This window comes from Perna viridis, chromosome 1 (genome assembly GCF_037379345.1).
Source record: "Perna viridis isolate PV_CMFRI_1.1 ecotype Kerala chromosome 1, ASM3737934v1, whole genome shotgun sequence".
Classification (NCBI taxonomy): Eukaryota; Metazoa; Mollusca; class Bivalvia; order Mytilida; family Mytilidae; genus Perna; species Perna viridis.
Window position 1 is genome coordinate 64289177 of NC_142445.1, and position 16065 is coordinate 64305241.

Sequence of the window (16065 nt, forward strand, 5' to 3'; positions counted from 1 at the left end):
TTTTAATAAAGCTTATATTTTTTTTCTTTTTGTAAAACCACAGGGTTCAAACCAATCTGTCACAACTGGGGTAATATAATAACAAGAACTGAAATCAAGAAATACACAAAGTGAGGGAAAATGAAGACATATATAAGGTAGATCATACCTATTAAATGGAGCATTCATTTCTGTCATCTTGCAAGATCATACAGACATATATATTTTCTATAAACTAATAGTGTATGAAATAATGCAAAACTGATGTATTTAAATAATTCATTTGACATTAAGTTAGAATGGTAGTATTAAAGACATGTTTTAAAAGCACCTTTTAGGGGAGATAATTGGCGGGAAAATTCTTTCAAAGGGGATAATGTTCTACTGAAATATGAAGGGAATTTTATTTTTTTTAATATTTCAAGGAAGAGAGTTTGGTGAATCCCAGTTTTCATTTTGAAATATGAAAAAAATGTCCACTAAGTGTTCTTTATATAAAGTATAAGAAATTTATCTATCAGTTTTGTTTTAAAGTTTTTGAATTATTGAAAATTTCCTACAGAATCAATATAAAATGTAGTAAATTATTGGCTACAATAGGGCTCAGTTATCTAGAAATCAAAATTGATGAAGGATGTGTTTTACATTAAAATTCTAATGAATGTTCATTCAGGGTCATCTTTGAGAAAAACTAAGAAAATTTATCTACTAGAAATACTAGGTATGATCTAAAACAAACTAAACAAATGCTTGAGAAAAACTAGGAAAATTTATCTACTTGAAATATTAGGTATAATCTAAAACAAACTAGAACAAATGCTCCACAAATAATACTTCTGCACCTAAACATGAGTACATGGTCAAAAATTTAAACAAGAGTCACTCAATAGGAAGTTGTTGCCTGAGCCAGAAATTATATTCCACAATATTGCACACATATATAAAGTTTGTGCAAAATATCAGGGGTTTGCAGAGAATACTGGGGCATTTACAAATACCCTTACTTTTACCTGACAATAAACCAGTTAACTTTTTGCCAGGTAGACTGTGAAGCTCATCATTTCTTGAATCAAACATTCTTGTAGAGTTTGACTAAAAGAGAAACATTAATAAAGATTTCATGTAAGAAGTTCTTATCAACTAGACCTGAAAGTTATAAACATATTTGTTTCTATAATTTATTTCTTATCATGTTGGACCTCAATTTCTAGATTTTAAAATAGTTGTACTAGTATCATTTTCAATATCCAATTTTTCTGAGTTAAACTTTGTTACCTCCTTACAGAAAAGATCCTGAATTGGACCTGACTGAAATACAAGAAGCATAGGAAAAATATCTGAATCTGATCATGAAACAAACAGATCATAAAACTAGCTTTCCACTTTTTGAAAGCTTAAGCATACCGGTAACATATCTGTAGATGTGTTCAGATCTGAAAAAGAAAATAATTTAACTTTGTTTAAACTAGATATAATAAGATAGATTCCATCTATATGGTCCCAACATAAATAAAAGAACAGCGTTCCAATGTCTCCCGGGTAAAAAGTTCAAGCTTTAAATTCACTGAACTTCTTTAAGTTCAAGGGCCATAACATCTGTAGAAATCATTCAACCATAACCAAAGTTGAACTTAATCATAGTAAGACTACATACAAAAGATAAAATCAACTGGTAAAAACATTACAAAAAAAAGTGCGGAAAACATTATATTCACTGAAATTTAACCATAACCAAAGTCAAACTTAATCTATAACTCTTAATAATAAGGCTACATATCAAAAACAAACTTATTTGGTTGGAGCATTACAAATAAAAGTGTGGAAAACTCGGACAGACACTGGGCATTTCCATGTCCTGTCATGGGGACAATAAATTCTAGTGAACATTTTAATATTTATATGCATATATAATTAATAAAAAAATTAAAAAATAAAAAATAAAGTAAAACCTCTCAAAAAGCAAAAATATTCATAATATCTGTGGTTTGACTCATTCCAGGATGAGTATGACCTAAAAATATCATGGTCTGTTTAAAAACAGTTTAAAAAATTATTTTTTATTATATTTATACTGCACAACATTTCCTGGTATTTTATGATTTCTTCCATATCAAATCATATGCTTTATCTGTTGTGCATGCTGAACAAGATTGAATGTTTAGGGAAAAGGAAACCATTTTCAACCTACCTCAAAAGATAAGAAAGTTACAGCCTAAACACACATTTTGTTTTAAATAGAGGAACAGACTGATCACTATAAGTCATCTGCCATAAAGTCGCCCCTAATAATGTATCCTATTGAATTCAAAAAGCTTTTTCAAGAGAAATTATTCCAAACAACTTTATACTTCTGAAATAGTAGAGATAAATTACCTGGAAAGTCTGCTTCACCCAAAGCCATAACAGACGCCAAACTTCTGGACAGAATTTTACTAATGGCTGAAGATGGTGTACAAATATTCTGAAAGAAAACAAGATGTTACACGCTATGTCTTGCTAAAAATACTCCAGCTCGACCATTTCAGTCAAACCTGGGAAAGGGGAACCAGGTACAAGTAATCATGCAAAAGCATTATATCAAATATTTAAGCATTCCCTCCAATAGAAGCTGATAAATCTGTTAGAAAATTTCCATCATGCATGATATAAAAATATGGTATTAATGGAACATTAAATGATACCCCCATAATATTATGGTGAAATAAAAGAACAGTGTTCTAATGTCCCCTGTGTAAAAAGAATTTTTTAAGTTCAAGGGCCATAACTTCTGTAAAAATCATTCAACCATAACCATGTCAAACTTAAACTTCTCATAGTAAGACTACATACAAAAGATAAAATTAATTGGTAAAAACATTACCAAAAAAAATAATAAAAAAAAAAAATTGCAGAAAATAGTAAATTCACTGAAAATTCCTAAGTCCAAGGGCCATAACTTCTGTAAAAAACATTCAAAATTAACCAAAGTGAACTTAATCTGTGACTCTTCATAATAAGGCTACATACCAAAAACAAACTTATTTGGTAGGAGAATTACCAAAAAAAAAAGAGTGGAAAATCCGGACGGACGCTGGGCATTTCCATGTTCCCCCAAGATGCATCCTCGGGGACAAAAAGGGATCACAAAATCATAAAAACTTCTTTTCAGATTTTGCTGAAAGTTGAACTTCCCTGTATTTTATGATACTTAACAACTAAGCCAAATTAAAAAAAAATTCATTGATCTGTTCTCAAGTTTTGAACTAATGGATAGATGGATGGAAACAAAATTTTGGAGTGGTGACATAATACCTTGCTACTTTGTATGTTAGGGTTATGTTATGTTGTTGACACTAGTAAGTCCATCGATAAACAGGAAGTAGATGAGAAACAAATCTGAAAGGGGAGACACTGTACACATTGTGATGCAATAGCAATATACCAAATATCTAAGCATTCCTTCAACAGCAGCTGAGAAACCTCACACTTCAACCTTAAAAAAAAAAGAAAGAAAAATACTTGATTTGTAAACAGGAAAAAGATGAGTGACAAACCTGAATGGGGAGAAACATAACAAGTCATCATACAAAAACAATATGCCAAATATCTAAGCATTTCCTACAATGAAAGATGAGAAGTCCATTGCAAAAATTGCACATACTGATTACCTAAAAACTACTAAGTCCATCGGTAAACAGGAAGTAAATAAGCAAGGAATTTGAAAAGAAGAGACACATAACACATCATTTTGAAAAAGCAGTATGCAGATTATCTAAGCATTATCTCCAAAAGTAGCCGAGATGTCTGCTACAAAATAGTGTAACCGATGGAGACTGTGATTGCAATATAGCCCCAACTTATTGGATGGTACTGTGAAAACACTTTAATTTGTGGTTACCAATTTTCATGGATTAGGGAAAATACACAAGTTTGTGGATTCTTGAATTTGTGGCTTCGGTGTTTTCAGTATATACATTAATTAAAATCTCCTTTTCTTCGGGAACCAAATTTCGTAGTCTAGCCTACCAATGAAAACCAAGAAAATTGTTGCCCCATGAACAAAAGCGCTTTCACAGTACATAAATCATTCATTTGTCATTTGTGTTAACTTTGGGCTTTGGTTTCTTCTTCTTGCTTTATAAATCAGTAATGATATATTTTACTATCAAAACTTTAACAAACTGCTATACATAGTCATGTGTCCTCCATTTCTGATTTGAAAGTTGTTGAAATCCCTTAAGCTCTTCAAAAATTGTTGAACTGAAATGTATTGTGCACAAAGACATTTCACAAGAAAAAATATCAAATATGGAAGCAAGTGATGTCAAAGCAGTTAATTACCATAACTCCTTCAAAATTTGTTGAAATTGGGATGGAGGGTACAAAATTATCTTTTATTAGATTCAACTGATTTTTAATCTTAAAGAAACTAAAGACTCTCAAGAGCCAAAATGGCTCACCTAAAAAAGTTGTGTTCAAAGCACAAATCCATATTGAAAAACTTTTAAAAATGACTTTGATGTTCAGGGTTAAGGGCATAATGACATCATAAATGTACACAACACACCATCTCATGGTGATACAAACATGTGTCAAATATGATATACTTTTGACATAGAACAAGTTATGGCCAGGACAAGAATCTATGGTAAAAACCTATATTTTCATATAGATCATGAATGTAGGTGACATATTGTCTCATGGTGATACACATGTGCCCAATATGGTATGCCTATACAAAGCCATGTTTAAAAACCTATAATTCTGACCTTAAGATCTAAGGTTAAGGTCATATAGTAGTCATAAATAAGATGATACATTGTATAATGGTATGCCTATGTTGAAGAACAAAGAAGTTATGGGCCAGACATGATTCCATGTTAAAAAAAAAACAAAAAAAAAAACACCCATAAATTTGATCTTGAGGTTAAAAGGGTCAAGGCAATACAGCGATCAGGAATGTGAGATACACCCATGTGTCAAATAGTATGCTTATGTCAAAGAACAAAGAACAAAGAATTTATGGACCAGACAGGGTGATTTGTATATAATCCCTGTACTTTGTTCCTGGGGTATAATTTCATTAGTCAGTAATATGAATGAACAAAAAAATTAAACCATAAAGATCTTCTAGTATAAACATTCAAGTACAAGCATCTATTATGTTCAAACCTTATCTGTATCAGATTCTTTTTTCTTCAAAATCCTTGGCTTCTTTTTAAAATCATCCATTTCATTCTTATCTTTGCATTTAGCCAAAGACTTCTTCAACCTATAAAAACAAGCTTACATTATAAAGAACAACCCCTATCACCAAATTTACCCCTTTGTAGGTGGTTGCAAAACAAAACGACTACATTCTGACTTTAAAACAGTGCTCTATAATTCTTTTATAATAACCTAGTTATAGAAAACAAACTGGCTGTAGAAAACGATAGTGAATACAAACACAAATAAGCAACATGGACTTAGTTTAGGTCACATATTTTTGAAAAATTCTTTATAAACATTCTTTAAAGAACATGGACCTTCTTTAATATTTATAAAAGAGCTGCACAATATTTTTTAAAACATGAATTCAAACAATAAATGATATAGATCAACAACTACTTACATATCTGTGTTATCTTTCTCATCAGAGTTCTAGCAAAAAAAATGCTCAAGGTTAAACACATACACAGATTAATTCTATGGAATTCAATTATCTTCTAGTTGATAAGAAAGAATTACAGTTGTAAATTTACAGTTGTATATGTATGGTTACACTCAATATTGTGCTAAGCATACCTCAAAGGTACAATTTAGAAAAAATAAGAAAGTTCCACAAAACAGAACGCTGATAATGGACAGCAACCAAAATTGCTTACATTATATGGTTTATCTACATAAAGCCACATACCAACTTTGAAGTAAATCTGTCTATTAATGTGACTCATTGAGTGGGGATATAATACTTTGCTTATTTTGTAATTCTGAAGAGAACTTAATTTAACAATTTTTTAGATCACTTTATATACCTCAAGCATTACTAATATGTTTAAATGTTTAAATGTACAACTCACCCTTACAAGAGACTTCTGTGACAACTTCTGAGACAATATTTCTGATATGTTTAAATGATCTACAAATTGTGACAATGATTTTATTTGCAATAGGGTAATTGTTTTAATAGTCAGGGCTCACACTACTGGGCGACTTGGGCAAAATAGTCACCTTGGATTTGCTCATTTTGCCCTCAGACGACACCAAAAGCGAAGTGAATTGCCCTCTCATTTTCAGAGATCGCCTACGATCAGGACTGTAATCCGTCTTTTAGCAGTATTTTGACGAACATTATCTCTCTTCCGATAACAAATCAAACAAAAATGGCGCCCGTATTCAAGTATTTAAAGCAGCTTTTTGTTTCAAAAGTTTAAGACAGGATACGGAATGAACATTCTTCACTTAAGCTTACGATAGTTCATGTTTTAACATTCACATTTCGTTGCGAAACATGCAAATTTGTCGTGCGGGTTCTTTTGGACTTAAGTTAAATTTATCTCAATTGATAATTCAGTAGAAAACCCAACGCATTTCTTTTGATCTTCATGTTTCATTACTGAACAGTAAATTCATCATTTTGACGGAACATTTCATAAGCTTGAGACATGTTTGTACCGACCGCTACAATATGTGTCTATAAAGTTTCGGTCTTGATTTGTCAATAATAAATTTTTAGCATGATTATAGACACTCTTGATCAACTGATATCAAAAGATATTTTGAACAAGAAATTAATATTGATTATGTGGGATCAGGAAAAAACAGAACAAAATAAAAATTCCAAAGAATGTCACTGCCTGAAATTTTCTATTCCAGTGCTGCTAAAAGACATAGTCAATAGGACAATGCATTGCAATTGCTTTGCTCAATAATATATTAATTTTGCTGCAATTAATTTGGTTAGGGGTAGTGGTATAGATTAGAAATTAAATTTCATAAATTTATAATACAATCATTCAGTCAGAAGACTGATTTCATTTGTCCAAAATATTTAGTTACTTACATGTACATATGTAGCTTAAAGAAAAAGGAACATTTATCTAAATAAACAAAAAATGAATATATGACAATGTTTGCTTATATTATGTGCATGTAAGTAACATATAATAACACAAAATTTTAAAAAGCAATAGTAAATGATGCACATATTTGTTCACTTCTCCCTATTGTCTCTCTGAAAGAGAAGTCACTTCTCCCTGTTTTTCTCAAGTAGCTTGAGCCCTGATAGTACTATAAAATGATAAAATAAAACATTTATATAAAACACAAAATATTGATTATTGATTCCTTAGTACTTCAGGGGTTGCAAGTACAAGCTTACAACTTTAGGGAAAATGCAACTAAGTTTCAGGAAGCCATTAAAATTTTTCAAATATTAAATAGGGTCGATACAAAATCAGACCTTTTATGTCGCACATATTAAATAGAAAACAAAATTTCCCGAAGGTTATCTAAACCAATGCATGCATGCATTCACACACACATACACACATTAAGAGAGCCAATCTCCACAATTAAATACATTTGTATAAGAAAACTATTACTGAATGGAATGAATGAAGAAAATGATTGAGGTTAAATCCCATAAAGAAGCTGCTTTAAAAGGGAAACAATGTTTCCTTACCATTTTCACAAATAACTGATGATGGAGTCTTAGGAGTTTTTATCATAGAAATGTCTAAAGACTTGTAAAGTTTTCTCATTTTTCCTGTTGAGGCAGGGGTCTTCAAGCCAACAGTCTGTAACAATGTAGGTGTTTTGACAATCTACAATAAAAACAGATATATAGACGGACCTCGTTATGTCAAATTCAAAGGGACCAGGCAAAAATGTTTGAATTATCCAAGGTTCGAGTCGTCTGAGGTCCAGTATAACCCGGAAATAGTTTGGTCGGTGATTGCTTCTGAATTTACATCATTTGTTTTGCTTGTACATGTACATGTTCTTCACTTCACAGGGTTTGTTCGTGATGACTTGTCTTTCATATTTGGAAGACATATTTGTGTGTTGTTTATCATGTTTTAAATACTGAACAGCATTGCATGCTTAAGGGAAAATTCCTTTTTATTTTTTATATGTCGAAAATGTCATAACTTCATAACATGCTGCTTTGCACGCCTCACAATCAAGAGATTTGTCAAACTATGTGCTCTACATTACTACAATAATATTTCATATTCACTTGCAGAATGAAAGTAGTTGTTGAAATACGCTTAATTACTATCATTAGTTTAATGTTTAATCAAAAATTCAAATACATGTACCAATACAATTCATCTATATTAATTTTTTTTTTAAATCAATATCACTGTTAGTGTGAATACTGACGTGTGATCAATAAAATTTGTTTCTTTTCACTACGCGCACTATTTTGGATTAATCAAGCCATAACTAATGTCATCAAATAATTTCAAAAGCCACACTTCGATCATGGTTTATAGTAAAGCAATCAGTTTTCCGACTAATTAGTTGACTTTGAGATATCAAGGTTAATTAACCTTGAATCATTTCGAGGGGATTGATGGAAACCCTTGAGATATTGAAAATTTCGAATAGTCAGACTTAGAGTCATCCGAGGTAAAATTGTATTGGATAAGGGGAGTTTTGCTGGGACTTTGAAACCAATTCGAGTTATCCGAGATTTCGACTCTTCTGAGTTCAACTGTGAACTTAAATTCAATTTTACATTTCAATACAAAACTGGTATGATAATATTTTCTTGCTAATACAGAACTGAGTTCTGTTAAACTTCACCTTTACATATATGAAAACGTCTTTATTCAGCTACAATCTTTTTCAGAAAATAACTATTTCAATAATGACGGAATTATTTTTTAAACCAGGAAATTTTTTTTAATATAATTATGTATCTACAAGGAAATTGAATTATACCTGCTTGCTAGTCTTTGATCTAGAAAGTCTTTCAGGACTAAAAAATAAAATGAGAAGAAAAAACATGAATTTATGATTACGACTCAATATATATTCTGGCTAAAAAAGCATAATTTTTAATACACAACTAGATAAACTTGTTTCTCAACAAAATGATTACAAGATGTGAAATTATATACTATTCGACCTATATAAAATGTGTTGACATAGTCAATCAAATATTATTTACCGTACTCTTCTGTGTAATCCTTGCACCCCCTTCTTGGCAAGGAAGATCGACAAAAAAGTTAAGTTTCCATGTAAAACAGGCTCTGGGAAGCAAGGAAAAATCACTACCAGAATACCACAACGAGATGTTAGAATTCGAAAAAATTCCCTGAAATGTGTACCCTTTCAATGTTAATCTTTTAAGTATTTTTGTATATTTCCCTGCATTTGCAAGCCATTTACTGATTAAAATACAGCGATGTATTGGATCCATTCAACAAGTCAGCTAATGTTTACATTTCCTGCTTGTATGCAAATCACTTATTTCACTAAAAATAATGGCATCAAATCCCATCATTTATAAAAAAAAGATGTTTAATTTGCCAAGCTTGTGTATTGGTACTTGATATCTGAAAACAATTTATCAAGTTGGATTAAAGGGTTAGTGACAATTGTTTTCACCTTTTAAATAAACCTTTTGTTATTTGATAATTAAATGACAATGCACCCGAGGACAGGTTGGCACTCCCGTTATTGTGTATTTAACTCTCCACCACAAACAGGAGAGGTTTTAATTAGGACGGCATTTATGGATAAAACAACTATTAAATACAGTGATTGAGATAAAATTTTGCCAATGGGGCTATGGCTCCTTCACCCTTCAATTCAATGAGACATTTTCAATTTCAATGGGCCATTCTAAAAAAAAAACATGGGACAAAATTTGGTATAGCAGCTAAGGCTGCCTAGACGTAGATATTGAAGACCAAATGTAGCATAAACAAACTTTAATTTACACTGAAGATCAAATGTTTGTTAAGCGTTAACAATTAACGTGTCAATTAATTGTCACATCAAATCACTTTTCTTTTCTGTTGTTTGAGTTTTTATACTAATGTATTGTCTAGTGCTTTATCATAGTCCACAGACCCCCCCATCTATTAGACCCTAACTTGGCTATTAAAGTAGTTAATCACAAATGATAGGAAAGAGTCTATTTTTTTGTTTGGGGCAATCAGATTTTGTAATTTTTTTGGGGTGCTTCAGGACCAGATAATATGACTCCACCATTATTAATATTTTCAGTAGGGGGTTCATAATTGTGTCCAGCTGCCAAGTTGGTTTCTACAACAATTGCAGTTTGATTCTGGTTACCATCATTAATATTTTTTAAGGCTTTGAAAAAGATAATTTCTTCTGTTTTGGGTAGGGTCTAAAATGTGTCATATGTGTTTCGCTAAAATATTCATTCTTACGGTATGTTTAGAACTGAAAATTTCAGGAGTTTCAATTCATTTGTCACCTACAAAATTATGTATATTGTTCAGATATTTCTTGATTGATTAGTTTTCTGAAGTGAAAAGATTTAAAATGTGTAACTGGAAGTTACCATAGTTAACTATATGTTGACTATTTCTCACTGTCCTGTCCGAATTTTACGTTTTTTTCTAAAATCATTAAGAGGTTAAAACTTTACCTTAAGACTTTGGATAAAGATTTGAAAGATTTGATTTTGTTTTAAAAAAGAAGTGATTGAGTTTGAATTCTGCACCGTACCTAGTGTCAATCCCAGTCCCAGCAAAGAATGGATACAATCTTATTCAGAATGAAAACAAAGTCTCATAAACAGAGTCTGGTGCGATTTTAATTTATCTTCTATGAAAATTTTGATAATATGTGTGCACAAGACGTGACACAAAAGTCATTCCATGCGCCATTCTTAGAAGAAATGCGACTATGGCGCATGGTAATCCCAATCACTGTAAATAGCAGTAAAACTTCATTTGTTTATTCCACAGAAAACTGTTCCCAAAAATACACAAAATGGCTGGATGTTGTCATTTGTTGATGACTGGTTCTGATTCCCAAAAATGTGTGATATAAACGGAAGAATATGGTAAAAATGAAGTTGCACACATTGCTAGGGTTAACCCCACTCATACAGGATGTTTATATCTGACAGCACCCAAAATTGCTTAAAACTATATAGAGCAACACACTAAATTTGAAACAAACTTGTCTATTGGGAGCAGAGAATTTTGTGATGAAAATTTTTTTTCTATGATCTCATATAGACAAATAGCAAATTCCTATGAAAAAGAGAGTTGATATTGGACAGCTCTCAAAATCACTTACAATGTATGCCCCCTTCTATGTTAAGTCACACACCAAATTTAAAATCCATCCATCCATTGTAAGACAATTCGGGCAGACAGACTGAATGTCAGACAACATTCCAACATACCAGTCACTCATTGAGTGGGGTTACTATATATCGTTCACAAAGAATGCCCTTATAACATATATCCTAATGGATGAATAAAAGTTCCAACTAGCCCATTGTGTACATCTGCAGTTTTACCTGTTAGTTTCATCTGTGTGGCTTTTCTCTTCAAAATTATCAACTATTTTCTTAAAAATAAATAAAAAGAAGTACATTAAAAACTTAATAAAAAAAAGAAAAAAAGAAAATGGAGATAAAACTTAAACAAACATAGGGAAAGTTTGAAAAGAAACCTGAAACAATCTTTCTTAGTAATTCATTCTCCTTTAAATAACTTTTATGTATCGAAGCATGATGACATAAATTTTTAATTTTCATTATTTTTTATGTATCTTTTCCAGATTAAGCAAGGGAATGACCAATATAATAGTACAAGCCATTCATTGAAAGAAATTTATAACTTTACCTTGCACATACTACTGAAATTATCCAGTATTGAACTAGTCTCAGTTGTGTTGTCTTTCTCAACTTCTAAGCTGAAAATAAAGTGTAATACTTTGACTGAGACCATGTTTTTGGGTCGATTCTTGCAGTAAAATATGGTGCATGTATAACTGTTCTTGGGTTATCAATTTGTGTTGTAGTTCAGTAAGTCAATCTTGAATAACTTGTTAAAACATAGTTATTCTTTTTAAACCATCAATCAAACTCAAATTTGCCATCCAGAAATTCAAAGCTCTACATAACATGGATGAATAGGAATACAAAAACAGTTCAGAGAATATAAACATGACATCACTTGTCACTGTATTAATAAAAAACAAAAAACATAAACAAAACAACTAGGACTATCTTTAAAAAAATACTATTACTAAACAGCAGTCTGTGTACTAAGAAGGCAAAAACTTACTTTAGCATAATTTGCAAGGAAAAATGAGAAAATTAAGAGTTGTCCCAATCTAACACATACTGCATGATGTGTCCTGAGAATCCAATGAGTGATACGAGAGCATTTGTGTTACATACATTGTGTAAGACATAGGGCTATTCACCTATCTCACGATATGATACGTATCATGATACAAATGTGATGATATGATACATTTCGATAAGATGCACAACAATTTATTGTCCTACATATTTTCATCAATTTGGAAAAAAAATATTCAACAGATTTTAAAATGATGAATTTTGTTGAAGCCAGGTTTCATTCTTAGAGTCTGAATTTAACAAAGATTGTTCCCTCATCCAAGCATCTCGTAGAGATGTGAAGGATGAAGGGCATTATCATAATGAGCCTGAGGCTCAAAAGGGTATCATATAGCATAGTAATTGAGGTGTGTCGCAAGACAAGCCATATCATACTCAGTTGAAAGAGGTCAAAATCACGTACCATGACCACGACCTTAGACCCATATAAAACCAGAGCTCCATGTGCTTTCTTCATTATTTAAAGACAGTTTGTACCAACCAGTCTTAATGATTATGGGAGGGAAAACCATGAGAAAACTACTAAAACCAACATTAGCAATCACATTGCTACTCAAATGTAACAAATAAAGGGAAGGGTATATGATACTCTTTTGAGCCTCAGGCTCATTATGATAATGCCCTTCATCCTTCACATCTCTACTGAGATGCTTGGATGAGGGAACATTATCCTACATTCGCCTTTGTTAAAAAGGGTATCATATAGCATGTTCAAAGTGTTGGGACAAACTAAGGCATAACGAAAATAAAAAATTTATTTAACAATACAACCTTTAATCTAAAAAAAAAAAAACAAGTCCCACTTAAGCTTTTTCAGTGAAAATAAGACTTATATGGTTAACATAATATACCTGAGGTCAAAGACCATGAAACAAGTTTAACAAATAATAAATAAAATCAAAATAACACAGTTCAATGTTACTATAACAGTTACACAAACTAAAATATTCAAGTCCATCTCATACTCCACATAACATGAAACATTCAGTAGAAGTATAACTAATAATGAAGTCCAATTCACTCTCATAAATAACAGTCAACAACACCCTAGGATTCTAAAATGGCAGATGAAAAGTTTTTATTACTAACAATATCTTTACAATAAAAACGTTGAAACATCTTAGCTGATGACCAGTTAGCAGTCTTCATAATATCAGAAATGGAAACACCAAACTTAAAAGGCTTAGATGTTGAAGCACCTAAAAAAGAATGTGCCGTGAATGAAGGATTATTTATCCCAGCCAAAGATAAAACCGTACGTAACCATCTAGCTGAAGTACAAGTAGTAACAGCTTTAAAAGTTTTGAAGGAAATGAACAATTTCGAAATTTTCCTTTTCAATGAAGTACGAGACAAATACTCATCAAGAGTATGAATTACACATAATTCTTTTCTTTTAAATCTATAAAGAACCAAATCAGGTATTGGAACACCTGGTTTAGAAGTTTTTAAAAACTGTCCAATCTGAAAAACATTTCTATCATCTAACTTAGTTAATAAGGAAATATCAAGAGCTGATAAAGTCTGGGCTCTTGAAGCTGAAGTTAAAGCAACTAAAGCAATAAGTTTTAAAGTTATAATTTTCAGGGATAGATCTTCTAATGGATAAAGGGTAGATAAAAAATCTAAAACATTTGACACATCCCAAGTAACAAGTGGTTTAACATTAACAGCCCTAGTATTAAAATAACCTTTCAATAACCTTGAAACAAGTACAGATTTATGAACCCATTGAACACCAAAATAAATAAGAGTCTGAAATAACATAGACTTGTGTACATTTAACACAGAATATGATACATTTTGACGCATCAAAAAGGATAAAAAGTTTATTACAACAATTTCAGACGGGTGGAATGCATTAATCCTCCATTTAGAACACCAAAAAATCCATTTTTCCCAACACAACTGGTACTGTTTTGTTGTGGAAGACCTCCATGAATTGCAGATAATTTTGGAATCAAAGTCATGAATTCCTTTATCCTTAAGGAATTCCCTGATACAACACAAGCGATTAAGTCTAACTTCCCATGGAAACACTCTCCTGAGTGTGGCTGCGTAAGGAGATCTTTGTGCCTTGGGAGCCTGGAAGGAAAAGAAATCAAAGCTGAAATTAACAAAGAAAACCATGTCTGAGTAGGCCAGTATGGAACTACAAGAACAGCTTCTTCAACATTATCTGTCAACACCTTGCTAATCAACCTAGAAATCAAGCAAAAAGGAGGACATAAAAAAGGCTTTTTATCTCTCCAAGAAAATGAGAAAGCATTTTTAAACTATGCTTCAGGATCATAAAGCCATGAAACAAAAGGTTTCATTTTAAAATTTATCCTAGATGCAAACATGTCAATATCTGGTTCAAAAAAGTGTACACAAATACGAGCAAAGATTTCTAATTTTAAGGACCACTCGCATGAGTCTGAAAAGTTTTTTGAGAACAAGTCAGCTATTTCATTATTATCTCCAGGTAAGTATCGAGCAGAAATGAAAATATTTCTAAAGAAGCACCAGTTCCATAAATTTGATGCTAAACAATCCATATCAACGGAACACATTCCGCCCATATTGTTGATGTAAGCAACTGCAGCAGTATTATCAGATCTAATGCCTACAAGTATAAAGCTTGTATTTGAACTAAAGAAAGTTTGTAAGGCAAGAAAAACTGCTTGTAATTCTAAATAATTAATGTGATAAGTAAATTCTAGAGTAGACCATCTCCCTCCAGCAACCTTGCCATCAAAGTGGACTCCCCAACCTAAATTGGAAGCATCCGTTTCTAACCATAAATCAACAGGAGCCATCCGAATGAATTTGCCGTTCAAATTTTGAACATTTCTTAACCACCAAACAATCTCTTTACGAGACTTGCTGGAAGGAGTCATATAGGCATCAAAATTGTTGTTATTCAAGGATAAATAATGCACTTTATCCCATCCAAGGCCCTATAATTAAAGAGACTAACAAGACTGCATTAAAAGCATGCACAAAAAGCCCTATTAAAGAGCAAAATTCTCTAATAGAGACCTGTTCAGAATTAAGAATTTTTCTACACAAAGAGAGGATCTTTTCAATCTTTTCAGAAGTAAGAAACACTTTAAATAAAACAGTCTATAACAACTCTAAAAAATTCAATCCTCTGAGTAGGAACAAGAATAGATTTTTTCTCATTGACATTAAAGCCTAAAGAATCCATTTCATTGGCTATCAACTCTGTTTCATGCTTGCACTTGATCTTAATATGGTTCATAATCAAAGAGTAATCAATATAATAACAGCATCTTATTCCATTTTGCCTAAAAGTAGCATAAATTGGCTTCAGAATTTTTGTGAAAATTCCACGTGCTGATGCTAGGGCCAAAAGGAAGTAAACGGAACTGAAAAAATTTCCCTTTCCAGGAAAAACAAAGAAGTCTGGGTCAATTTTCACATGGAAATAGGCATCCTTCAAATCTAACTTGCACATAAAATCATTTTTCTGAACCAAATCCAAGGTGTAACGAAGATTTTCTTGTTTAAAGTGGTGATACACTACAAACACATTTAAAGATTTCAGATTAATGACTGGTCTAAAAGAGCCGTCCTTTTTTAGGACAGCAAAAATATTAGAAATAAAGGAGTTACGAACATCTGAAACCTCTTCGATAGCACCTTTCATAATTAAATTACAAACTTCTTCAATAAGTTAAGCCTTATCTTGTGGAAAGGGAATTTCTTTTGGAATTTTTAGTTGAAAAGGTTCCTCATAAAATTTT

The 16065-nt window shown here is 31.7% G+C and overlaps 1 protein-coding gene across 4 annotated transcripts in view; it reads right to left on the bottom strand.

Moving 5' to 3' along the window:
• LOC148629835 (uncharacterized) overlaps window positions 1–16065 on the bottom strand; it is a 70775-nt gene that overhangs the window by 15450 nt on the left and 39260 nt on the right. For 3 of the 4 annotated variants that reach the window (XM_088558197.1, XM_088558202.1, XM_088558191.1), the window contains 10 exons: window positions 11790–11859; window positions 11462–11511; window positions 8893–8929; window positions 7625–7766; window positions 6021–6079; window positions 5573–5601; window positions 5131–5230; window positions 2353–2440; window positions 1384–1412; window positions 990–1071 (listed from right to left, as the gene is read on the bottom strand). In XM_088558197.1, the coding sequence (XP_088414323.1) occupies window positions 990–1071; window positions 1384–1412; window positions 2353–2440; window positions 5131–5230; window positions 5573–5601; window positions 6021–6079; window positions 7625–7766; window positions 8893–8929; window positions 11462–11511; window positions 11790–11859 (686 nt within the window). Of the gene's footprint in view, window positions 1–989; window positions 1072–1383; window positions 1413–2352; window positions 2441–5130; window positions 5231–5572; window positions 5602–6020; window positions 6080–7624; window positions 7767–8892; window positions 8930–11461; window positions 11512–11789; window positions 11860–16065 lie in introns of those variants that run through there. The other variant, XM_088558208.1, reaches the window with a different exon arrangement.